We start from the raw sequence: 26,077 nt of genomic DNA, 5'->3' as shown, positions 1-26,077 counted from the left end.
CAGAAGCCCAGCCTGTGGGTGTGAGTGGGCCAGTTGCATCTTCAGGATCCATGTCTAGCGGCAGTAGGCTGAGGGATGTACACATGTGGGATTTGCTCCTTAACACACACCCACTGGGGATTCAGTTGAATAATGCACACACAGATGGTGATGGATGGAATGGAAGGAGAAGGACAAGCCATGATATTGTTCCCAGTGTAACTGGTGCACCAAATTTGCTGTGAGTGGACATGACTAAGGCAAAAGAAGTAATGGAGGATAGTGAATGCCACAGTGGAAATGTAGTGTCAGCCAGGGGAGGCCAGCTGGGACCAGGGCTGCCAGCTGCCGTCATACCTGTGCTTGTATCGGGCCAGTTTTAGGATTTACTTATTTATATATTTTAAGGTAAATGAATCATGGCTGCTTTGGAGGTGCCACTCTCCTCCTTTAGCGCCTTCTCCTAGCCAGGATACTGGCCCCACCAGTGCTCATGGTTGTCTACTAACTGGGGGAGTTTTTGGAGGGATGTTTAGGGATGTTTGTTGAAGGAAAAGCAAGGCACAGCCCTTCATTTCATCAAGAGAGGGAAATGCAGAACCAGGGCTAAGCAGGCCTTGTACCTTTGCTTTCACACTCATCCTCAACTGCACACCATTTTTAGAAATGGCTTTCTGTTGCCTTTCTGTGGATGTAAGTAATGATGCTTACAGCTTTCCAAGTCAAGTGGCTTGAAATACCAGTGCAGTTGACGGGGAATTAATTGTCTCTGATCAGAAATACCTTTTAATGTTTTTCAACTCTTGAGAGAATAGTGTTGAGAAGTCCAGCTGTAAAAGGGGCGTCCTGGGCTGGTGAGGTGGCTCAGTGGGTAAAGGTACTTATCACCAAGCCTGGCAACCTGTGTTCCGTCTTCACAAGCCACCGGGTAGAAGAAGAGAACAGACTTCCTCATACATTTTCTTAGGGTTTTATTGCTATAAAGAGACACCATGACCACAGCAGCTCTTATAAAAGAAAACAGTTCATTGGTGGCTGGCTTACAGTTTCAGAGGTTTGGTTCATTTTGTCATGGCCAGAAGCATGGTAGCATGCAGGCAGACACTGTGCTGGAGAGGTAGCTGAGAGTTATACATCTGGGTCAGTGGGCAGCAGAAAGAGAGAGAGAGAGAGAGAGAGAGAGAGAGAGAGAGAGAGAGAGAGAGAGAGAGAGGGAGAGAGAGAGAGAGAGAGACTGGGCCTGGCTTGAGCTTCTAAAACCTTAAAGCCTACCCCCAGTGACCTCTTCCAACAAGGCCACACCTACTCCAACAAGGCCACACCTCCTAACAGTGCCACTCCGTATGAGCCCCTGGGACCATTTTCATTCAAACTACCACAAACCTTTACATGTGTCCAATGGCACATGCATGCACACATCACAAATAAATGCCAAAAAAAAAAAAAAATCTAAAATGGGGCTCTTTTTACTGTCATCATTAATTGTCCAAACTAGAGTGACAACATCTCGGTAGCACTAGCCATTATTAGTATATTTTCCTCTCCTATTTCTACAGGGCACCACATACATCTGACTGTATCTTTCCCCCTCCCCCCAGGACAGATTTCTGCGTTCACAAAGATGAACCGTGTGACACTGTCGGTAAGTTTACAGTTCTCACGATGATTCAAGGAGATGATGTATCGTGGGACTTCTAGTCTGAAGGAGTTACCCCCATGTTGACAATCGAGCTTCATATTTTCTGTTGCCTCTCTTTGTGTAAACTGATTTCTTGACTGTATTCTATAGATTTTCTTTTCAGGTAAGTTTTGAGGTTGCCTATGACAGAAGGCATCTGGATAAAGGGTTAAGAATGTTATAACAAGGCAGACCAAAGGCAAGAGCTGCCAGGCTGCTCCAAGCAAGAACAATTGCCTCTAAGTGTCTTAACCACATGGGTGGTTTGCTTTCTGGTCTAGACAGTACTGAGATATGCATACAATGCTGGAGAAACTGGGTTTTTCTTCCCTTCTCTTCCTCACCTGCCTTCACATGCAGGTTTCCTTCCTTTCCTATTCTCAGTCAAACCTGAATTGCCCTTCGGTTCTTAAGGCTTCATGGAGAAGTTTTCTTTCTGCCTGGCAGTGATGGCACACTCCTTTAATCCCAGTACTTAGGAGGAAGAAACAGGAGGACCGCTTAGTTAGAGGTCAGCCTGGTCTACAGAGCTAGTTCAAGGACAGCAAGGGTTACACAGAGAAACCCTGTCTCAAAACAAGCAAACAAACAAACAAAACAACCAACCAACAAACAAACAAACCTCTCTTCAGGTGCAGGCAGAGTACTTGTCTAGTAAAGGAAGTGTCCAGATGGTCTCTATTTTCATCTGTCATTGCACGCAGGGAGGTCCCCAATATTGTATTACCCAAAGGAAAATTATGAATCTCATATGCTCAGATGCTTCAAGTTACAGAAACATTGATGGGGAGTCACCATATCTAATATTGTAAAATCCAGATGTTAGCAACCTGTTACCATGGAGTCTCAGTTATGGGGTGACCTTAGCCTCTGCCATGGCTCTACATGATGGAACTGGGTGACTCAAGTTTCTTAACACATATTATGACTGGCTTGATTAAGTGATTTAATAAGGTCCTTTAAAATCTGGTATGATGCTAGCTAACCTTTATATTACACATTGCAGTTTATAATTATTATTTTTCTTTTTTACTTTATCAGTCTTCTAAACAGATCAGAGAACAGGAGTTCAAAACTCAGCCAATAGATGTCTGTGCTTTGCCCCTTAGGATGGGTTCCATGATGGGATCTCTGGGTGAAGACAATGTTAGTCCTGTTTTGCGTGTGGGGTAGCTGAGCTAGGCATAAGCCTGGCTGGGGCTGTAGAAGATGTGAAACTACAGAGAAGTGTGTGGCTGGTGCAGTTGCTCCTTCCAGCATTCCCAGGTGGTCTTTGAGGGCCACTGTAGCTCTCCCTGGAGTGTGTCTCTCCATCACCCTGTGTTGTCTCCTTGCCTAGGCTCAAGAGGCATCGCTCCTCCTCTAGCCTTTTCCCTATACTCCCTGGTCCCCCAGAAGCCTCTGTGTTATGCTGTGCTGAGCCTGGGTCTCCAAACTGTCCTCCAGCAGCTGGCTGACAACTTGAGAGGTCCCTATGTACAGTGTGGAGGGGAAGGAATGAGTATGGATGAAAGAAGCCCCGTGTCTGAATAGTGTGCACGGAGTATGTGCTTCTCTTCACATGGTGGATGACTACCATTTGTTTGTTTAACTGTGAGTATATGAAATGCCCTGACGATATGAATTGATTGCACACCACTGCCCTTGCAGAAGATCGAGTAGTTAATCCTAACCAAGTACCTTTCTCTTGTCTACTTAGCGCTTCCATTCCACTTTAAATACTTGGCTCATGACACCTTTCCATTCCCAAGTGCTGCAAGGTCTGTGTATCTCTGACCTTAAGAAAAGCTTGTGCTTCTCTATTGGCTACAGGTGTTTGGTTTCTGATGAGGGCTGTCCATGGCGGGCAGATAGCTGCTTTCACACCATTCTCTTGCTTCTGTGTGCCCCTGTCCTCTTTCTTCTTGTTGTGAGGGTCACCCTGATTAGGACCCACCTTTATCACCTTCATTTAACCTTACTTAATTCTATTTCTCAAAGCCCTGTGTCAGAATATAGTCATCCGAGGGGCAATACTTCATCCTGTGGTGCTAAGGATCATACTTTAGTCTATGGGGCTATTCATTTGACATTAGCCACTTATCACGAGGTGGTATCCGATATCCTTATATGGCCTCTCTGGCACGATATCTCACTTCCTAACGGAGCTCATCTTTTCATGGCAGGGACAGGATGCAATCATTGTTACTTTGGTGGCTGGCTACCTGAGGGACGAGCTGCTCTGCATCCTGCCTCCCAGCATGAACTCTTTCTAATGCCCTGGTGACATTTAACTTTTACAAAGGGAATTGGACATGGGAACTTGGCATTTTATTAGTAGTATTTATTTCAATGTGCCATAATTTTATGTGCTATAACTTGAACATGTTATCAAATCATTTGTAAAATCAAGTAATTTGATAAGCATTTTAAAACTGGGGATATGGCAGTCACAGACTAGCTTCAGACTCTTATTAATTTCTGTGTGTGTGTGTGTGTGTGAGAGAGAGAGAGAGAGAGAGAGAGAGAGAGAGAGAGAGAGAGAGAGAGAGAGAGACAGAGACAGAGAACCATAAGTGGCCAGATAAGTAGAATGGCCATTAACTGGTTTATCTGGATGTAACCCTGCCTCAGGTGGAGGAATATCTGAGCATAGTCTTAAGGAATTGCCTCTGAGGGGGATAATTCCTTTTGAATGACCCAGTTTAGATGCCCTCCATTTCATCTTGTTCTGGCAGATAGATGCACCGCAGTTTTGGACTCTTCCTCAAACCTGTCACATTAGCTTTGGATCTGTTCTGGGCAGAAGTAAAAGTTTGACATTTAATCATGTACTCATTGTCTCAGGGCAGGTCCTCCAGTCTCTGGCAAATTCCTCCACTTGCCAGTTTTATGGTACTTGTAATTAGGCTTTGGCCATCTTCTATGGGTGTGTGAGGGTGGTGGGCATGAAAACTTTCAGTTTAGGGAAAGAAATGTGAGTCTATCTAGCTATGGATTTTAGGCCTTAGAACTCAGCCTTTTTTATACTTATTAAAAAACGCAGCATCTACTTGCAAGAGTTAGTTATGGGCGTAGCATTCTATCCGTTTTAGGGCTTGTCTCACAATTACACCTTGGATTTCTTACTTGAAGGCCACACATCCAAGAGTTGGGCAACATCTACTGTCTTGACATAATTGTAAAATGTAGGCAACCAACTGGATGGTGGTGGGGCATCTGGGAGGAATTAGCAAAGAGGTGAATGTGGCCAAAATATAGTCTATAAAATTATCAAAGAACAGATTTTTTAAATGGGAGGGGGATTCTAGGAAAGCCAAAAAGGATATATTTTACTACAACAATTCATCTCTTAACATGGTTAGCTTTAAATGTTGCTATAGTATATTTAAAATGCTGATTAGCTTGTGCCTGGATGCTGAGGGAGTCTTCTAAAAGATCATTTGTAAGGGCTGCCATTATTCAGAACAAAGGAGAATGTGGGTGGCCCTGGGATCTTTCCCACCCTTGCCTCCTCAGGTGGCTGTTGTCAGCATGGCCTAGGATAATGATGGTTGAGTGAATGTATTCATATAGGCGCAAGCACACATATGTACGCACCAGGTACAAGTGCGCAGGTTGGAGGGTGCAGTGTGTGTGTGTCTAGTGTCTGACAGAGTAGCTCAGCCCGGGAGTTCTCCCAGTCCTCAGCTTGTCTGTCTTGGAAGCTGCACTACAGTAGAACCTCTCTGTGTTTGGGGTGCAGCTGGGCATCCATAACTGAAACCACATGTTCCTGGGTTCAGCTTGTCTCACTTTTCCTGCCAGGGTCTGTTAAGGTGACATAATCACTGGACCATATTAGAAAATGTCAAAAATACAGAGCTAAGTTTTTGCACGGAATGGAATTCTATCAGCTCTTTGGAGATATGGAACCAACATTTAGTTTAGAACTACACAGAGACCAAGGAAACATGTGGCTGTGCCTAAACTGTCTCTGGAATTAAAAAGGAAGGGGGCTGAAGACGCCAAGAAGCTCAGCACACAGGATATCCAATTGGGGGTCTCAAATACAGGCTTGGACATTGGCTGCACAGCACAGCAATACCATTGCCTGTGTGTGTGTATTTCATTTATTGAGATTACAATATAATTATACCATTTCCTTCTTCCCATTCTTCCCTCAAAACCCTCTCATATACCCCTGCTTGCTCTCTTTCAAATTTAAGGCCTCTTTTTTTCATTAATTGTCATTGCATATAAATGAGTAAGTGTATTCCTAAAGACATAAATACAAGCTGTTCATTCTGTATGATGTTACTTTTATGTGTGTTTTCAAGGATGATCACCAGTTGATGTGCTCTTCCCTGAGTTATTGCTTGAAGGTCTAAAGTTTCAGTTTTACAAGAGGAAGCATGAAGCAGTTGTGATGTTGTGATGGCTAGTTTTAATTGACAACTTGACAGACACACTGTAGAGTTACTGGGAGAGTCTCAGTGGTGGTTTTCATTGGGTTGGGCTATGGTATTTTCCCAAAGGGTTTAGTGGGTTAACTGATGTAGGAAGTCCCAGCACACTGTGAGCATCATCCCCTGAGTATGAGTCCTGAAACATACAGAATTGAGAAAGCACACTAAGCACGAGAGGCATGCACACATTCATTCCTCTCTCTGTTCTTGACTGCTGATGTGACGAGCTGCATCAAGTTCTTGTCTTGGCTTCCTCACAGTGATGAATTGTGGCCTGTGAGCCAAACAAACCCTTTCTCCATCAGTTGCTTAGGGTGAGGGTGTTTAATCAGGGTGGCAGCCATGGGTGAACAATGAATGAATGAATTTATTGTACTGAACTGTATAGCACTGAGAAATGGTTAATAGAGTAAGCTTTGTGTTGTGTTTAATTGGCCGTGATGGAGTTTGTTTGTTTTGATTTTTTTTCCCTAGGTGAGATGACAAGGAGAGAAATTGTAAATTTGATTCTATAGGTTTTTTGCTTTTGCTTTTGTTTTTTAAAGCAACGTCACTTGGAGGACAATTACCAGGTAGAGGGGAGCTCTTCCTCTATGGGAGGAATGGGGCTGGCTCTAGCTGGGGTGCCGACAGTGCCAGGAGGAGGAAGAACGGCTCCTTCGTAGGCTGGAAGGGGGAGTTTGCCTGCTGGAGGGCAGAGAACAGGCGAGTCAGGGCGGAGAGGAAAGGCACAGCAGGGAGTGATGCTGGAACTGAAGAATCTGTTTAATATTTTGAAGTTGTCTTCTTGGTTGTCAAGCTGTGCCGTGTGGCGTCAGAAAATAGGGTTCAGTTAGACCACATGGCTCACTGATATTTTTGGACTGTGGGTAGTCCACACTGTATCTGGCAATAAAACTGCCACTTTAGTCTAGCTATGAGTTCATTTTCCCAGCCACTGCTCAGCCATTGTACTCCTGGTATAAAGAGATGAGGTCAGCTACCAGGCTGTTGTGGTGCTGGGAACGGACCACAGGCTCAGCATCTGGTGGTCTTTGAGGCTCAGAGCTTTGTCTTAGGAGAGAATGTTTATAGCCTGTATCATATAGAGACAGTTTGTCAGGTCCCCTTGGGCACTGTGAGTTTAAAAACTGAAGAATCCTCCACCCTTTCTTGTGAAATTGGAAGTTGGCTCTGAAGTTTTAACCTCAATTTTTCTATATATACATCATAAGAAACCAGAGTGCTTTGGGAGGGCCAGAGGTGGTTCAGCTAAGGCAGTGGTCCTCAGCCTTCTTAACATTGTGACCCTTTAATACAGTTCTTCATGTTGTGGTGACCCCCAACCATAAAATTATTTTGTTGCTACTTCATAACTGTAATTCTGCTACTGTTACAAATCATAATGTAAATATCTAATCTGCAGGTATGTGATCCCTGTGGCAGGGTCATTTGACCCTCAGGTTGGGAACTGTTGGCCTAAGGAAGCTTTCTGTTATACTCTTGAGCAGAAACTAATTCTTGGCCTAGCCTTTAGGATTTCAGTTCAAGTGTATTTGGTGGGATTGGTGTGAGTGGTTGTGATCAAAACCTTGTCACAAGCAGGAATATATTTTTGTCATGGCTAAGAAAGAGCTGAACCATGGTTAGGGAAGGGTGTATCATGATTAGGAAAGGGACTAACCATGGCTAGGGAAGGGCTGAGCCATGCTTGGTTAAGGGTGGGATGAATCCTAATTAGGACTTGAGACATGGTCCAGGGTATAATGGCAAATATTGTTAGCTGATATTCACAGGATCCTCACCCTAGGGAGATTGAATTTCTCATTCTCCCTGGCAAGAACCAACAATAGTCTTCTGCTCAATGGGATGAGATTAGAAGTGACTATAATATTTTAAGGTTTCCTTTATAAACCTCCTTCTAGCAGTGCTTAGAGATCTTCATTGATCATCCTAAGGTCATCTAAGGAAGTGGTAGTCACAGTCCCCAAAACACTGGGTGTTATAGGAGTGAAAGAGTGTAGAGACACTGATATTAGGGTTCTGTTTGGCAGCACTTAGCTTCCACATTCAGAAATGAGGAAGTCTGAATCTCTCTAAGATTCTTTGATTTTCAAGCATTGAGATCTAAAAACCCTGACGATTTTGGCAGGTGGCTTCCTCTCCCCCAAGAGGTGAAGAATTAGGGACATAGTTAGAATTTGAGTGATTTTAGAGGATGAAGAAAAAACAGCCTTGCCCTTACAGAGGGGGTAAAGATAACTCCCTCTCCTCCATTCATCTTAAGTATCCCAGGGTAACATAAGGAAAACAGAAATTTAATGTGTACATGACACATGTTGGAAGACTCAGTGATGAGTAACTCAGTAGAGCTCCTAGGATTTGGACTTCTGAGCAGCTCAACAGAAGGACAATAACACATTTAAAGTAACAAAGCAAAGGGGAAGGATTTGCATTTCTGGACTAACAAACTATAGAGGAACTAAATCTGCTTTGCCACCCATTGACTGTCCCCAGGGATGAACTGTGGTCCTTCCACAATGCTTGGCTGGTCAAGAAGCCTGGTGGTTCATTAGATGTCAGAGCATGGAGCTGATGCTGGTTGCATGGTTCCAGGGTCAATCTCTGTGTCTCTTCCCTTAAATATTGAAGAGAGATCCCTTCAGGGCTCATGTCACCTCTTCTTGTTCATTATACTTTGTTAGAGGCATTTCATGTATGGACTGCCTTTCTGTGACAATGTGCCTGAGAAAGTAAGCTACAAGAGAGGAGAAACGGTTGTGGTGGTACATATCCTTAGTGCTAGAACTTGGGAGGCTAAAGCAGGAAGTTCCTAAATTCAAGGTTAGTCTAGGTTCTAGGCCAACTTGAGCTATACAGCAAGATTTTGTCTTCAATAATTAAAAAAAAAGTTAAAAGAGATGAAAAGTTGCATATCTCCAGTTTAAAAGGCTTGAGTCTGTGGTCAGCTGGAGTCAGTGATTTTTGGGCCTGTGCTGAGGCAGAATATTATGGAAAGGAACCTGTGCTGGAGTAAAGCCATTTATTATTTCATTGAAGAAGCAGAGAGAGAAGACTGGATTGTGTTCCCAATATCCCCCCACTTTGAGGTTATAACTCCCCAAATTCCATCCTCCAAAGTATCATCCCCCAATAGTATCACAGGCTCATGACCAAGCCAGTAAAACATAACATTTGGGAGACATTTAAGATAGAAACCACTGGAAGCATCAACACGGTTGGTTCTCCATATTACTTACGTGCAGGGGAAGGAGTGGTGTTATGAACCAAGTCGATTTAAATTTGTCCTTGGGAAGTTGAGTTGCTGTGGCTCCAGCAGAGCCATGTCCCTAGTTATCTTAGTCCCTGTTCTATTGCTGCGAAGAGACACCATGGCCAAGACAACTCTTACAAAAAGGAAACATTTCATTGGAGGCTTGCTTACAGTTTCAGAGGTTTAGTCCATTTTCCTCATGGCTGCTGCACCAGGAGAGAGAACTGGGCCTAATACCAGGTTTTGAAGCCCTAAGCCCATCCCTGGTAACATATTTCCTTCATCAAGGCCTTACTTACACCAACAAGCCACACCTCCTAATCCTTCACAAATAGTGTCACTCCCTGAAGACTTAGCTTTCAAATAGATAAGCCTATGGGGGCCATTTTATTCAAATCACCACACTAGTTCCTAGTAATCTTGTAAACTAAAGCTTTATTTTGTTAGCAAAAGGGAAAACCGAGACACCAAAGGATACACTTCCCCATGTAAAATTACCTCACTCATGAGAGACAAAGCTGAGATTAGCCAACTCACTGAGATGCCCGGAGTTTAATTCCTAGCCCAGCTCCTGTTAGTGTGGTGCCCATTCTTTTCTTATTTTGTTAGATCACTCATTACTGTATTGTTATTGGCTTCCTTTCAGTGTCTTTATACCAGGAATTATTTTTCAGATGGATTCTTGCCCTTGAAAACACCCTGCCTATTCACATTTGTAGTGTTGAGTGTCTGCCAGGTGCCACTCTAGCCCTGGGAATGCCAGTGCACAAAACAGATAAAGGCTCTCATTCTTGCAGGGCTTGTGCCATAGTGGAGAGAGAGTGGGCTTCTATGATGATCAGTGAGTATGTTAGCTTTTCCCTTACCACAACAAACACCAGAGGCAACATAATGAATTACAAAGAGGTTTATTTTTAAAATTTTTATGTTTGTGTTTTGCCTGCGCGCACGTGTGTGTGTGTGTGTGTGTGTGTGTGTGTGTGTGTGTGTGTGTGTGTGTGTGTGGTGCTTACAGAAGCAAGAAGGCATTAGATCCCCTGAAACTGGAGTTACAGACAGTTGTGAGATGGCATGGGTGCTGGAAACCAAAGCCACATAATCTGTATGAGCAGCAAGTGCCCTTATCTGCCGAGCCATCTCTCCAGTGCCAGAGAAAAGATGTTTTTACTCATAGATTTACAAGTGTCCATTGATGCTTAGTTGGCCCAGTTGGGAGGATAGACTATCATGGAGATGGTTCATGGCAGAGCAAATTCCCTCACTATGTTGCAAGAGAGAAAGAAAATGCTTGGTTGGGAGACTGGGGGGAGGGAGTGGGGGGGTAAAGAGCACACACAGGAGCACATAAATATTCAAGCAAGAAATTGAAGGATGTACCCTAAATGACCTCAAGTCCCCCAATAGGCCCCATTTCTCAAAGGCTCTGCCACCTCCCAGTAGTGTTAAGCTGGGACCAAGCCTTTACTGTGTGGACACTTTAAGACATTCAGCACCAAATCATATCAATGAGCAGACTGTAGAGCAGGTAAATGGTAAAGGAGCAGGGACAGACAATTGATGGCGTGAGACTTGAAATTTTAGATAGCATGGCCCAAGTCTTTGCAGAGACGGGACATTTTGGGAAGCATTTATAACACATTGGGCTTGCCAGGGCTTCTAGAAGTCCTGTTATCAAGCTAGCATTAATCTGTGAAGGTGGGTGCAGCAAGGGTCTGGGCAGTCGGGCTCCTGGGTGGGCAGCTGTTCCACAGTCAGACCTTTTCTGCTTGGGTAGAAGCAAGAAGACCACCAAGAGGTCAGGGTCCCACTGCCTAGCTGGGTTAGCTCCTGGCAGGGTAACACCACAGGCTCTGGCTCAAAACCACCATCCTGCCTCTCCTGAAGCTGGACACTAGGTTCATGGAAAATCTGATGAGGTGGCAGGACTCTGGGGCAAGGCAATTCCTTGGATGTAAGTCAATATCCTAATGAACATGGACATCCACAGCCCTGGGGGGAGCAGTTTGGTTACCGTCTCTAATCCAGGTCAGCTGTTAGAGTGCTGCAGACCCCAGGAACATGTGGGAAGGAACTCGGAAACTCACATCATCACCGCCTTTTGTAGAAGGGTAAATGTTTAAGACATGCACACGAGTCATAATGAAATAACAGTAAACAATGAGCAGGCTACCCCAGCATCAGGCTGCCTGTGCCAGGTTTGTTTTAAATTAACAAACCACCAAAAGGAAATAAAGGGCCCTCAGATACAGTAACATAAACTAGGGGTTCTCAAAGTGTGGGCCACAGATCAGCAGCTTAAATGCCAACAGTGCCACCCAGATCCCTCAAGTCTGGTGCCTGCGGGTGGGGCCCAGCACCCTCTACTTTAGAAGCACTGGGGTGGCTCACATGCATGTTAACCTATTTCTTTTTTTTATTAATTTAGTTTTTACGTTCCAATTCCAGTTCCTTCTCCTTCCTCTCCTCCTGCTCCCCTCCACTCCCTTCCTCCTCCCATCTGCTCCACAGAGAGGGTAAGGCCTCCCCTAGGAAGTCTACTAAGCCTGTCCCATCTGGTTGAGGCAGGACAAGGCACCTCTTGACCCCCACACCCCTGGGTCTAGGCTGAGCACCTCTCTCTCCATATAGAATGGGCTCCACTAAGTCAGAAGCAAACCTAACCCCAAGAAAGTTAGTATGTATCTGCTCTACAAGACAGCACAAAGCGCCTGTTGCAGATGTGCCACCAAGTATTAGCTACATTGACCTGATTTCAGTGTTTCCTGTTCAACAGCTGTTGTTGCCTTTGTGTTGGTGGAGAAAAAAAAATACTTGGACTATTGGCTCTCAAAGGGCCACACTAGGCTCTAACATCAGCAAAAATTTGGAAAGTTCTAGGAAGGCTCAGTTTTTTCTCCAACAGACCTTTTAGTGACTGTAGTCAACTTCCTCCAACCCTTATGTATTAAAACCCCAGTAGCCAGGCCTGGGCCAGCATGCCATGTAGCCAGAGCCACAAGCCCTCTTGTATAGTCAACTTTCATTTACATTGAACTATATCTTAGTGACAAAAGGCGGAATCTCTTCTCCTCCCCAACTGTGTGTATGTGGGAGCGGGGGGCAGGTCATGTACACACAAAACCCCGGGCTTACATGCTTAGGAAACAATAGACACCAACAACTTCATGTGCAAAATCCACTAAGAGTTGACTGGGGCTATCTCTCAGTGCGCGTGAAACTCTGGATTCAATTCCTGGCCTGGCAAAACAGTGAACATACATACAAACAAAAACCTGAAGAGGAGCATTGGGAAGCCCACAGAGCCCCTGCCTTTCTTCCCAGCACAGGTGCTAGGGGTGGCTTTTCTGGCAGTTGGAATCAGCTCATGTCTCAGCGGACCTCAGAAGCTGTAGCCAAATGCTGTCCTCACACCTCAGCTGGCCACCTCTTCTCAGGTTGCTGCAGCAGGAGGCATGGACAAGAGCTGTCATGCGTTCGTGACAGCACCCAGGGTGTTGTGCCGTGTAAGCGATTCATTTTATTATTGTTGTTACTATAAAAGCCAGTTGCTTTTCCCCTCAAGTCCCTGCTGCTCTTCTCTTGTTTGGTTTCATAATATTCCAGATATTTTCTATTGTCTCCTGTACCCCATGGTTACAAAATCAAACAGGACAAAACAGCTGTGCAAAGGCAGCGGTGGGGATGGGGGTGGGGTGTTCAGGAGCAGCCGCGATGGCTCATCTCTCTCCTTGGCTCAGCTGCTGATTAAATGGAAGGGTTCCCAGAGAGTCAACAGCAGCACAGAGGCTGGGGAGTCCCTGGGGTCAGCCTCACAGGCCAGTTGCAGCCGTTCCTGAGCCATAGAGCTCTGGCTGCCAAGATAAACATAAGTTTTGAGATAAAGTCCCAACCCCAAGAGGTTTCATCTGGGAAAAGGAACCTGCAAGACAGTCAGTGGTGTCAGAGAAGGAGGCACACGCCCAGCTCTGCAAGTGCTGAGTGTAACAGTCAGCAGGAGCTAAGATTGCAGGGTTACAGATGGGGCTAAGGGAACAGGCAGGAGTGGACGGAGGTGCCTCGAGGGACAGGTTGGTTCCTCCCTTTACCACTGGGACACCTCGTGTCTGAAGGCTTTTTCCTCCTAAGCATACCTATGATGAGCACAGCTGACAAAGTGGTAGGGATGGAGTGTGAAACCAATAGATAGGCTTTGTCCCTGTGCCCACCTACCTTCTAGGAAAGGGTGTGGGGAGTCTTATTAACTGTTTAATGCCTGGGAGAATTGCTCAGTGTCACAAGGCTTGCCTACCTTGCTCAAGGCCTTGATTTGATCCTGTCCCCAGTACTGCAAAAACAAAATTTAGTAGTTAGCCAAACATTCTGTTGGATTCATTTCTGAAGATGCCTGATGAACACTTTGAATCTACCACCAGCTCCTGCCTGCTCAGTTTTCAGTATCGTTGGAGTAAGTGCCTGCACCCTAGCAACCCTCACAAGCTAGGTGTAGCCACCTGTTCTCAATAAGCCAATTAAATAGGCAAGTGATAGTGAAAAGCAGAAAGGGGAGACCTGTTCAAGACTGGAAAGAGAGACAAATAAAGAGGGCGAGTGGCCCCTGCCCCATGTCTGTTTTCTGGGTCCTAATATGAGGTTTAAACAGAAAGCTAGAGGTGTGCATGGCTAAACAGCAATGTCTGATGTGTAGCCTGCCCACTACTGGCCCGCATTATCTCAGCTCCAGGCTCTCCTGTGAAGCGATCTGAGAAGTGATCAGAACTCTGTGAGATCTGTTTCCCAGAGGTAAGTTCCTTCTCTGACAGCACTAGCATGAGATTCCTGGGGCAGTTATGGTTTCTTGGGGATCACTGTTCAGTAGTCTCATGTCCAAAAGCAAGGGCACAGTTGTCTTTTTAGAATATAACTTCTAAGGCTCCCTTTACCCTTTAACCACATCCGCCATTTCCTCAGGTCCAAGCTGCATTACTCACCTACACAAGGGCTCTTCGCCTACTACAGCCTTCTCCTCAGCATATATGATAGCTAGAGAGTGACTTCAAAAGTCTAAATCTGGGGACCGGAGAGGTGGCTCCAAAGTTAAGAACACTCACTGCTCTTCCAAAGCACCCAGAGTTTATTTTCCAACACCCACATTGATCAGCTTACAACCACCTATAACTCTAGCTGGAGGAGATATAACACCCTCTTCCGGCCTCCTCAGATACACATGACATATACTTACAGACAGACAGTTAAAAAAAAAAATTCAAAATTAAGTAACATAAGTTCTTGGTCCAAATCCTCCAGTAGATTTCTAGCATTTTTAAAAGAAACCCTGAGACAGGTAGGACCCCAAATCACCTGGCTGCTTCCTGACTTTAATTCTTGCTTCAAGAGCCCAGGGCTGCTGCCTCCTTGGGTTCATCTTGTGCCTCACTGTTGCTCTTCTGGTGTGGCACAGACCTCCCCTGACATCTCTGTGGCTCCTTAGTTCCCTCCCTTGGGTCTCTATTCAGATGACCTCCAACAAGCTAGACAGAGCAGCCTTTCCACTTCACCGGGACCATCACCCCGATATGTTTGCCTCTGTGTTGAGAATGTAAGCCTCACATACCCTTTTGTGTTTCAGCAACAAGCACATGACAGATGCTACTATTTGTTGAACAAATACGTTTGGTTATTGCTGTCACTTTGTCCTTAAATGTCCCAAGGCCTGCACATTAAAGCCTCAGTTTCCAACCTGTGGCTCTGTTGGGAGTTGGCAGAACCTTTAGGATGTGGGTTCAATGGTGGAAGGTTGGTTTATTGAGGTAGTGCCCTTGAAGGGGACATTTGGATTCCTCTCCTCTCTTCTTGCTTTCTCTCTGCTGTTAGGTGACTAGGTCTCCTTAGTAGCCACATTGTCCCATAAAGATACCTTGTCCTTTCACAGGTCCAAAGCAACAGGGCCAAGCAATCAATGATAAACTCAAGCCATGAACCAGAAATTAAAGCTTTAATTCCAACAGACTGATTAATCTGGGATTTATTGTAAGAATGGGAAGCCATATATTTCCAAGACAATGATATTGAGACAGTGCAGGTCTTGTTACCTTCTAGGGATTTTATAGTTCCTTTTATGATTACTGTTTTACAAAGGGAAGAAGGCAATAATTTCCCAAGGAAGTTATTGATACCACTTTATATAATATGTAAATAACTTTAGATTTAACTGTTATTTATCAAATCTTTGACCCCATCTGTGACAGTTAATACAGTCAATTTGACAGGATCTACAATCATCTAAGAAACAAGCCTCTGGGTATCCCTTGAGGGGTCATGTAATTTAAGTTAGCCTGTGGGGCATGACTATTAGATATAATTAGATTAACTGAGGTGGGAAGATCTACTTTCTGTAGGCAGAATCATCCCTTAGACTGTGGTCCTAGACTGAATAAAATGATGAAAATTTGCCATGAGCATCCATCTCTTCTGCTTCCTGAGTATGGATGCCATGGAAGCAGCCCAGACTACCTTCCCTGCCTGCTGCCATGGCTTCTCTCCACCATGGAATGATCACCTAGAGCTGCAAGGCAGAATAAATCCTCCCTCCCTAGAACTGCTTCCTGATGGATATGTGGTCATGGGGATGAGAAAAGGAATCTAAACCCCTTCCCTTTGAAAACCAAAATCAGATAGTGAGTCACCAGGGTTAAGGATGTGCCCTTCTGTCAGTGAGATATGGGCAGTCTTCCTCTCTGATACCTTGAGCAATTAATAGGCACAGCAGTTCTTTAAATACATCTAACCCAGTGTCTCCAGGCCACAAACTGCCATGAGAACTTAGTGGGGTCAGACATGGACATACTGTCCATGTGCATTTATGGACCAAGTCATCCCATTACTCAGGAACAGGCTTGCGTTGGGGGCAGCTGACTTATATACTTTACCCAGAGGAACCGAGCAGGGGCACACCATGGCTCCCTGAGGTGAAACCTTCATTGTGGAGCAAGAGTGGGGAAAGTAGGAAGTGACTCGATGCTTTCATCCCATGGGAAAACTGGCTTGCTGGAAGATGTTTAGTCCTTCTTTGTGACTTGCTATTCATCCAGCAATATGTGAGTGCATGTCCAAGGCCACTTTTCACCCCTCAGCCTGTGTCAACAGCAGGCCTTTAGCCCCATCTCACCCTGTGGAAGGTGGCTGAGTGTGGAAGTGGCCACAGAGTGGCCAGCCTCTCCTGTGACTCTCAGTAGGCAGTGGTCTTAGCAAGGTAGATTGCTCTCTACAGCTGGTCCAGCTTTTTTGGCTCTGGAGAAAGTTCCATATTCTGAGATTTATAATGAATCTGGACGTGCCATGGGCCAGGTGCTACAGCCCCGCCCACTTCTATCTGCATGGTTTAGAACAAAGATATCTCTTCATTTACTTCAGCTGTGGGCTCTGAAGACGATCCAAGTGAGGCTGGGGTCACAACTCATTTTGTGAATCTGGTCAGTTGTAGACTGTCTAATTTATAAGAAAAATGAAGGTTCGGGAATTAGGCATGGGGACAGAGGAAGAGAAGTGTGCCAAGGGTTTATTTTGTGTCTGTGCTCAGTCCCAGTTGGCCTCAAAGGAAGAAAAGTGCAGAGGACTGACCTGAGGTCACCCAGCTCTCCCCAGGATGGCTATAAGATGTTATAATACCATCATGGAGGAATCGGAGGCTGGGAAGCATGCCTGCATGGTTCAGAAGGAATCAGTAGACAATAGGAGACCCTTTTGGACAAGATTCCATGAGTTCAGGAAGAGCCCACAATTGACCAGCCAAACAAGAGATGCAGAACTGCCTCTAGCCCCAAGGTACCCCTGAGCATGCTGGGAAATGATAGTGTGACACCAGTCCTTTTGAGTCCCATGAAGACATGGCTCACATGGCCTGTGCAAAAGTGCCCACAGATGGTCCAGGAGATGGGGCATCACCGCCAACAGTAATCGGCTAGATCTTCTTCCCTCTTCCCTGCTGGGCCAGGCATGTGTGGAAGTGCCTGGTGTCCCTGTGAGAAGATGATTATTGTCTGGGGAGTTCCAGCGGCTCATGAATTAAAAACCATAGGCACACAGAAAAATGACTTTAATGAAATAAGAATAAGCCAAAGAGTGAGACATGGGGGGTTACTGACTGCCAAGAGGCATATCACTGAAGCCTCAATTAAACTTTCCATTGGATTATCTGATGATAAGTAGATGTGCCTTGAGGACTTCATTGTCTTTGATAAATGGCACGAGTTCAAAACTGAATGCATCACAGGCCATAGCCTGACACAGCCCTGGAATTAACGAGACACACCACTGCTCGATACGAGGCGCTTCAATTACCCCGATGGAAGTGTTTGTTTTAAAGACTGCTTTGGATTATTTGTGCCCTGGGATGTGCAGGCGTTCAGTCTGCGTTCCACTGGGAAGGGTTTCCAACAGCACAATTTCTTTTGGTGCCAACAGAGTTTTCAGCGCCCAGAGGAAAGGGTGGCTGCCATCCAAGACCTACCTTGCCTTGTTACTAATCCTTCCCTTCCTCCCTCGTGGACCATTCTTGTCTTCTGGCTGCTGGGAGACAGAGGGATGGCTTCCTAATTGGGTCCCCAGGCAGACTCGTAACACCTGTGTCTGGGGGTGTTTGATATAAACAGTAGGTTTTGAATCTCAGAATAAGATGAATTTTTGGTGTTTGTACACAGGTGGGTGTGTAACTATTTTTGTACTTATCTTTCTTCCAAGCATTCTCTTTATCCACAAGGCACCTTCATGAAAACAATAAGAGCTTGCCTTTAAAGTCAGCCCCCCTCCCTCCTTTTAATGATTTGCTGAGATATTGGACTGAGGGCAATGTTAAATTCTAGCCATTTCTATCTAGGTCAGTGTCCAAGCCTAAGGCAGATGCTGTTACAATGGCCCATAAGACTACCTTATCTTTTTTTTTTTTGGTTTGTTAGTTTGTTTTTGTTTTTGAAGACGGGGTTTCTCTGTGTAGATCAGCCTGGCCACAAACTCACAGAGATCCACCTGTTTCTGCCTCCTGAGTGCTGGGATTAAAGGCGTGTCCCCTTCTTCTGGTGGGTTTGGCACTGGAATCTGGGCCTTCCTGTCCTTCTCTAACTCTGAACCAACATTTGAAGAAAGTTAACATGCCAGGATCTATTAGTGTTTAGCCTGCCCTCATCTCCAGACACTTGTCTGATGGCCTTACAGAAACCTAGAAATCACTTTGAGACCACCGTGAAGAATGGGTACCCTGGGGCCTCCATGTACATCCCCTGGGATGTATTGGTGTTCTTCAACTGTTTTCTAGGTTAATGTGTTTGGCTTATCCCTAAGCTTATGCAAGCTTGGCCAGGAAGTTTCTAGAACTTCAGGCTTGGCTGGATGGCTAGATGTGGAACAGAATGAGTTGGAGCTGACAGATACTGTGCCAGCCTGTCTGCCTGAGCCCGGGAGGGAGGCTGACACAGTTGCCTTTTCTCCACATTGGTCATTTCAGATGACTCTGTGCAACACTGGTGCTGGCTAAGAAAGCAGTGTTCACCTCTCAGCAGAGGACAGTGTCCTCTATTCACTGGTACTTAGTATCCCACCACTAGGAGGGTTCCTTGACTTTCCTGTTTACTGAGTGTGAGCGATGAGTGTGTGAGTCTCTCTCTGTGTGTGTGTGTGTGTGTGTGTGTGTGTGTGTGTGATGTGCATGCACGAACCCATCTTGGGTGTTGTTCTTCAGGGACCATTCATGTTGTTTGTTTTTGAAATAGGGTCTTTCGCTGGCCTGGAGCTCACAGTGGATTAAGCTAGCTGGCTGGCCAGTGAATCTTAGGGATGTGTGTATCTTTAACTCCCAGCACTCAGAAGACAAACATACGTCTCCATGCCTAGCATTTTTATGTAGGCTCTGAGGATATAACTTGGTCCCTCATGCTTGTAGTGCAAGCACTGTAAGAGCTGAGCTATGTCCCCTGTCTAGTCTTTAAAGGAAGCTGCTGGCCCTTGGTTTGGTGGAGAGGACATGGCATCAGCCTCTTGTGAGGCTCTGCTGGTGTGTACCTGTTTTTGGTGTGTACATGTTGTCAGTGTATGTACTGCTGGTGTTGGGTTGGCAGCTTCAGCTGTATGTGCGTTCCCCTCTGGTCGTTGCATAGTGCTGTGTGATCAATTGAAGTTGGTCTATCTAGATAACAGTCCAGGAGAGTAGAGTCTATCAGTTCAGTGGGAACAGCTTTGATATAGTTTTCAATCCATAGCCTCTCTGCCCATGTGAAGTCTTGGTACTGGCTTTTATAATAAGGTGCCACTTTTTAAGGAAACAAAGGCCACCAAAATGAATGTGGTGGTCCCATGGGCCTGGAGGTCTGCAGAAATTCCAAGGTTGGAGTTTGCAAGGGAAGAAATAGACATGGCCTACAGCCATCTCTTCCATCAACACCTGAAAAGGGTGGAGGAGATTTAGAGCAGAGCCTCATGGCCTGCAGCAATCTTTTGTGTCCTGTTCTCATACTGTTGGGCTCTTCAGAGCTTCACACTGCTTCTCCTTGCTTACTTCGAACAGGGGAGCTACCATGTTGGAGCAATTAAGGGATAATTCTGAAGAGCCACGCCCCCTATGGATTGTGCAGCCATGATTGGTCACAAACTTCGGTCTCCCTGCTGGCAATTCTGGTTACAGGGGGAGACCAGGATAGCAATGGATATTGGACACAGCAGCTACTCCTTTCAACTTCTGAAATTTCTTGGGGGCACCATCCAACTTCTCTCCCTGTAGCATCTCAGGCAGGCAGAGGTGATAAGTATGCACCAAATCCACCTCGGGTTCCCATCTACCTGCAAGAAGGTCAGGGTTTGAGAGAGATCTAGTGAGTCCCTGGCTCCTTCCCAGGCTGCCGGGCAGACAGGTCCCTCCAGCTTCACTTTGGCTCAGGGTCCTACAGCTGCCTGGGAATGCACCCTTAGAAGAGCCGTAGGAAAGTGGTGTCTCGGTGGCGTGCCTTTGCTGGCAGGTGTGTGTTCCTCAGTTTCATGTGGTCACTCAGACCAGGATGTGACTCAGGCCTGGCCAGCATCCACATTTTCTCAAGACCACGCTCAGATCACCCTTGCACTTGAGCCTTCCTCTTCCCTTGACTTGAGCCCATATTTTAAAGGCCAGTTTACTTACTAATCACTTTAAGACCCGTTTCTCTTGTTACAACACACTACCAGAGGCCAGGTAACTTGTAAATAGTAGAGCTTGTTTGAGGTTAAACTTCTGGGGGTTACAAATCTGAGGATGTGCTATTCAAATCTGGTGAGGGAGTTCTTGCTACAGCAAAACATGCAGGGTCACATGGAAACATGTAGCAAGCATGCTAGCTTAAACCCTTCCTCCTTTTCTTATAAAGCCACTAGTGCTGTCATTGAATCGAACTTTCTCAGTCCCACCAGCCAGCTCCCAAATAACCACATAGAGACTTATTAATTATGAAAGCTTGGCTCATAGCTTAGGCTTGTTTCTAACTAGCTCTTATAACTTATATTAACCCATTTCTATTCATCTATGTTCTGTCTTGTGGCTTTATTACCTTTTCTCTGTACTGTCCATGTTTCTCTGTGCCTGGCTGGTGACTCTACACATCCTGCCCTTCTTCCCAGCATCCTCTGTATCTGGAAGCCCTGTCTAGCCATTGACCATTTGACTTTTTATTAAACAAATCAGAGTGGCATAACTTTATGCACTGTAATCGAGTTTCTCACAACACCTACCCTCATGTCCTGGATAGTTGCAGTCGTCTCACAAAGATCCCACCTCTAAGCAGGAGCAACAGGAAGTCGGGGATTAAGTTTCTGCATGAACTTTTGGAACATTTAGTTAGTGACTTCACTTAGAGTCATGAATTCTTGGTACACAAAATGCTTGTGTCACGGTGGTGTGTCAAACAGCTGAGATCCAGCCTTTGGGATATTTACAGTCTAATCAAAGAGATGGGCATAAAAGAAATGGACACACACACCTGGGTAATTCCCTAGGCTAAGTTCATTGACGTCAAATGTTATGATGCTAGAGGCTATGATATACTGATACCAAGTCATAGTAGAAACTCCCAGGTTAAGAAAGAAAGATTTGGTTGAGTGGCGTTTGGTAAGGAATACTTGGGTGAGGAGTTAGCTCCTTCTTAAGACCCTCAAGCACAGGTAAAACTGCTGTCACTGAGTAACCAGAAAGGAGGAAGCAGAGGTGAAGACAGAGATTTATCTGGCTACAAAGGTCCATTGTCCAGGAGCTACAGACAGAAAGACATGGAAACAACTCTTTACTTTCATGGGGCAAAACCAAGAATGGAAGCAGATAATTAAAAGTGATCATAGTGTTGGCGGTTTTGCTGGCTTTGAATCTAACTATGACTCCTTCTTGCACAGCATTAACTTGTGTACTCACCACTGGGCAATGAAGCCAGGTATGGCAGGCAGCCCGTTGCCCTTGGCCAGCTTCTGTCTTGCCGTACCTCCCTCATAGCAGTGGCCCTATGTCCCCTCCCCCACTCGACAGGGAATATTCTGCTAGGATCTTCAGAGATTTTCCTCCATAGGAAGCTGCTGTTGTGTGTGCTGCATCCTTCATGAAACCATTAGTAGACCTGTCCATCAAGACTTTGCAAACACCTGGCTATATGACCAATCTGGAACTGCCCATCCCCAAACTTCTGGGGCATTTTCAGACATGAAAATGATTTTGTATGTTCTTCTCCAACTATGAGAGGAGAAATGAAGGATTCTTCCAGCTCTGTAAAATCCCTGCTTATCCCTCAGCAAGCTTATATTATGATAACTAAATGTTTTTCCAACAGGGGACCATTGGGATGGAGTATTTTGCTATAAATGTAAGTAAATAGGTCTCTTTGGAATCCAAGCGACCTCACCCCAGCTGCCACTTCTGGGCTTCCTCAGTCCAGGTGAACATGGCGTCTCCTTTTAGGGTGCTTGATGTCTCATTTCACAGTCTCCTTTGGTGCCTGCTCCTCAGATCTGTGGGTGGCCCATCCCTGGCAAGTAGCTGAATTGTAGGGAGTCCTGAGCTGGCCTCTCAGGCTCTCTGTAACTTAAGGGAGCCCCCTTCCTGGAGTTCCAGTGCTGGACAAAGCATTCTGTGTCCCTCCAAGTCTTTGGAAATATAATCCAGCCAGAAGGGTAAGGCAGGTCTGAGGGGTTGCCCAGCAAACAATGGCCTTGTGAACAACTGGACCATTATAAGCCAAGAGAGCATTTCACCTCCACAATAGCCAGCATTTTCTCCCTTAAATCCCTCTTGAGTCTGCCTCCTCCCAAGCTGGAGAATTCACAGTGACTATGACCTTGTGTGTATTTTGGATATTTCTCTACCCCTGTCAGCACTAGTATAAAATGTCTGGTTTCAGTGGAAATTGTACCATAAACTCCCCTGCTCCAACTACAAGAGGGGGCAGGGTGCTCTCCTTGTCTCAGACTCGGGTTTGATGTATTCATTGTGTAACTGCATAGCATGGTCCGTGTAGACATCCCTACATGCAGAGGCCACCAAGGCAGCACTTGCTGTGGTTCTCATTCATCTCAGGCTGGGTGCCTGACTCTTTGCTCTTGATGTCATGGGAAGGAAGGCAAGGTCACATCACTAGCCCTATGGCAGGTACTTAGGGGCACTGAATTAATGGAGAGGCCACATGCCCATGCAAAAGCAACAAACTCCAGGGCTGCATCATCTACAAGCTGATTTTGTTTCATTTTAAAATTTGTTTTCTAATATTTAAGACAAAAGGGATCTTTGTGGTCACCTGTTGCTGTTTGGTAGGATCTATCAGCTTCAGGCCCACATCTCTGTAGGGTGTTCCTGTTGCTGGATTGTTGGCTACCCCTTTACACAGTTTCTAACTTGCCTTTCTTTCCACCATCCCCACTCACCTCCCTTCTCTGATGCTAAGTGGAAATAGCCGTTACCCTCAAGTTTGTTCTCCATTGGGGCACAATGAGAGGACATAGATGGGCTTCATTAGTCTACTCTGTCAAAAATGTAGAAAGTAAAGAATAGAAAAAAATATGAGTATATTCCTTTGTAGAATCAAGTCACAGAAGATAGTCTTTTGTCATTAAAGTGCCATCAAATGGTTAGAGATGGGTCAGTGGGCACAGCGTTTGCTGTGAAAACGTGAAGACCAGAGTTCAATCTCCAGAACCCACATACGTGGCAGGAGGGCATGGCAGTCCACCTGTAATTCCAGTCTCAAAAGGTGGACACTGGGGATCCACTAGAGCAAACTGTCTTGCAAGACTAGCCATGTCAGTGAGGTCTGGGTTTGATTGAGAGACCCTGCCTCAAACAAACAAGGTGTACGAGAATGGAGGGTAATTCTTGACATCAGTCGTGGGGCTCTACATGTTTATACTTCACATGTGCATGTGTAGCCATACACATGCAAAGTATGCACATAAATATACATACCTAAATGGAAAAAGGAAAAAAAATCTCATCAAAGTTTATCTATAACCAAAGGCTATTATACAAGCAATTACCTTAAGACACTTGCCAGGTACCTAGACCATTTGAGTTAGTAACTCTTGCCCTACAAGGGCTGTTTCTCATTCATTGTTAGGCTTTTGGGAACAATGGTTTTTCATCAAGGCAAACCTGGCATACCCAGCATTTTTCCTCCATGGCTCTGCCTGGGTATGACTCAGCCACTGCATACACCCCTGCCCCAAGATGTCCAATCTTTGCCAAGCTCAGACCTGGTGCAACAGTGAATGTCCCAAGCCCATGTGCTTGGTGAGAAGAGGCTGTGGGAGCTGCCTAAGGGAACATGTCACTGGCTGGTGTTCTGCGGGCTTGGCACCAAGGCTGGGTAGACTAGCCTTCTCCAGTGCAAGGCTGCCAAGGTTTTCAAAGGATGGTGCAGAACAAAGCCACCCTTGTTCTTATCAGGTCTTTGTGTTCTGATGTGTCACAGTCCCTTTGATCCAAGTGAGCTGGCAGGAGCATCTGGCCTGCCTGCCAGTTTGGTATTAGGAACAATCGAAAGCCAGGTGCCCAGACTTACTGCAGGGTTGTCTGCCCAGTGTGCCACTTCCACAGTGGTTACCTGGTGCCCTGTTTCCTTTCCAAGATAAGTTCAGGTGTTTATAGCATGGTCTACTCTGAGTCTCTGGTAACTACAAAGAATGATTTGAATTGCTGGGTTGGTTTCATCAGTGAGATCAAACTGGCATCAAAGGATCCAAGGTGGGGGGCATGGTTTGGTTTAATACGGTATCTGGAAGCACACACAAAGCCTATATAGTCCGTGGGTCACCATTTACATTGAGGGCCTTAACTTTCCTCTGCAAGGTGGCTGCTCAGCAACCCCAAAGCAGCATGGCTTCTCAGAGATACCCAACTACTTAACTCTACCACATTGGGAAACAACCCATATCCAAGCACACTTTAACCAGGATACAAAAATCTTCAGCCAATGAGGTATCTCTGTATCACTGTCACAGAACAAACTAAAAAATAAAAAAGTAGAGCAATGTTTATTGGCACAAATCTCCAGTGTTTCCAGCATATCTCCTGGATACTCATACTGTCTGAAGCTGGGATGTAGCATTGTGGTAAATCACTTCCTAATATGCACATGACCAGGTCCTAAGTTTGGTTCCTAGAATCTCTTGCATCCCACCCCTAAAAGAAGAAAACCAGGGGAGATCTATTAGTTGATAAGGTTGGCAATCATCTATCTTATGTCACTGTTTAAAGAAACATGCATATGCATTTGTTCATGAAATTGAAGGTAATGGAAACACAAAAGCACAATAACCTTGGTTGACCAAAAAATTAAGCAGTCATTATATGACCCAGCATTTCCACCTCTAAGCTAACCCTAAGAAAACAGAAGCATGTTCATGAGAGTCATACATGAATGGTCATAGGGCATTTGTTCACAGTAGTCCCCAAAGGGAAACAGCTGAATGTCACTTAGATGGTGAACATCTACATAAATCCTGGTGTATCCAGCCATAGAGAGAAATACTACTTGGGAGTAAGAAATGCTAGTACATACCTCAACAAGCTGATCCTTGAAAATGTAGTGAATGAAAACAGGCAAGAATAACTACATATCATGCCATCTGATGTGGATGGATTTCCAAACCAGGTGAGTACACAGACAGAAGGCATGTTTGTAGTTAGAAGGATTGGGGAGGAGGAGGAACAGATGACCATAAACAGAGGCTTGCTTTTTGGAGTGATGAGAGTATTCTAAAAGTAGACAATGGTGATGGTTGTGAATCTCTGTAAGAATACAACCTTTGATTTTGTATGCTTTAAAAGAGTGAACCTAAGGTGTATGAATTACATCTCAGGAAAAAAAGTAGCTAATAAAACAAACAGCATGACCATTCATGGGTCTAAGTAGAGGAAAGAGACTGGATTTAGTTGTTGTTCTTTGCACTGGTTTCTATGTTTGAATGCTTTCGCCGCTAACGGCTCAGGGAAAGTAGGAGTTTCATGCACATCTGAGGTGAGAAAAGGGGGGCAGTCCCTGGTGGGACCCCATACACACATCTGTTTTCCACTATGGACAATGCTCAAAGTCAAAGTTTCAGATCACTGGGATGGTATTGTTAACTAAAGAACTGAGGGGGTGGCTGGATGATAAGACTGTGTACATCAGAAGTCACCATGGTAACACATTGGGAATACACAGACATTTAGGACCCAGGAACACATATACATTGACATCTCAGTTTCCTGAAGACAGAGTTTCTTTGCACCTGGCC

At 45.3% G+C, this 26,077-nt stretch overlaps 1 protein-coding gene across 1 annotated transcript in view; it reads left to right on the top strand.

The window, feature by feature from the left end:
• LOC127215508 (A disintegrin and metalloproteinase with thrombospondin motifs 17-like) overlaps nt 1-26,077 on the top strand; it is a gene marked incomplete at both ends in the record, with an annotated part of 123,364 nt that overhangs the window by 75,353 nt on the left and 21,934 nt on the right. The window contains one exon of the mRNA XM_051175927.1: nt 1,578-1,621. Coding sequence (XP_051031884.1) covers nt 1,578-1,621 — 44 coding nt within the window. The remainder of the gene's footprint in view (nt 1-1,577; nt 1,622-26,077) is intronic.

The sequence above is a fragment of the Phodopus roborovskii genome, unplaced genomic scaffold (genome assembly GCF_943737965.1).
Source record: "Phodopus roborovskii unplaced genomic scaffold, PHOROB, whole genome shotgun sequence".
Classification (NCBI taxonomy): domain Eukaryota; kingdom Metazoa; phylum Chordata; class Mammalia; order Rodentia; family Cricetidae; genus Phodopus; species Phodopus roborovskii.
This window is presented reverse-complemented; position numbering and strand designations above follow the sequence as displayed.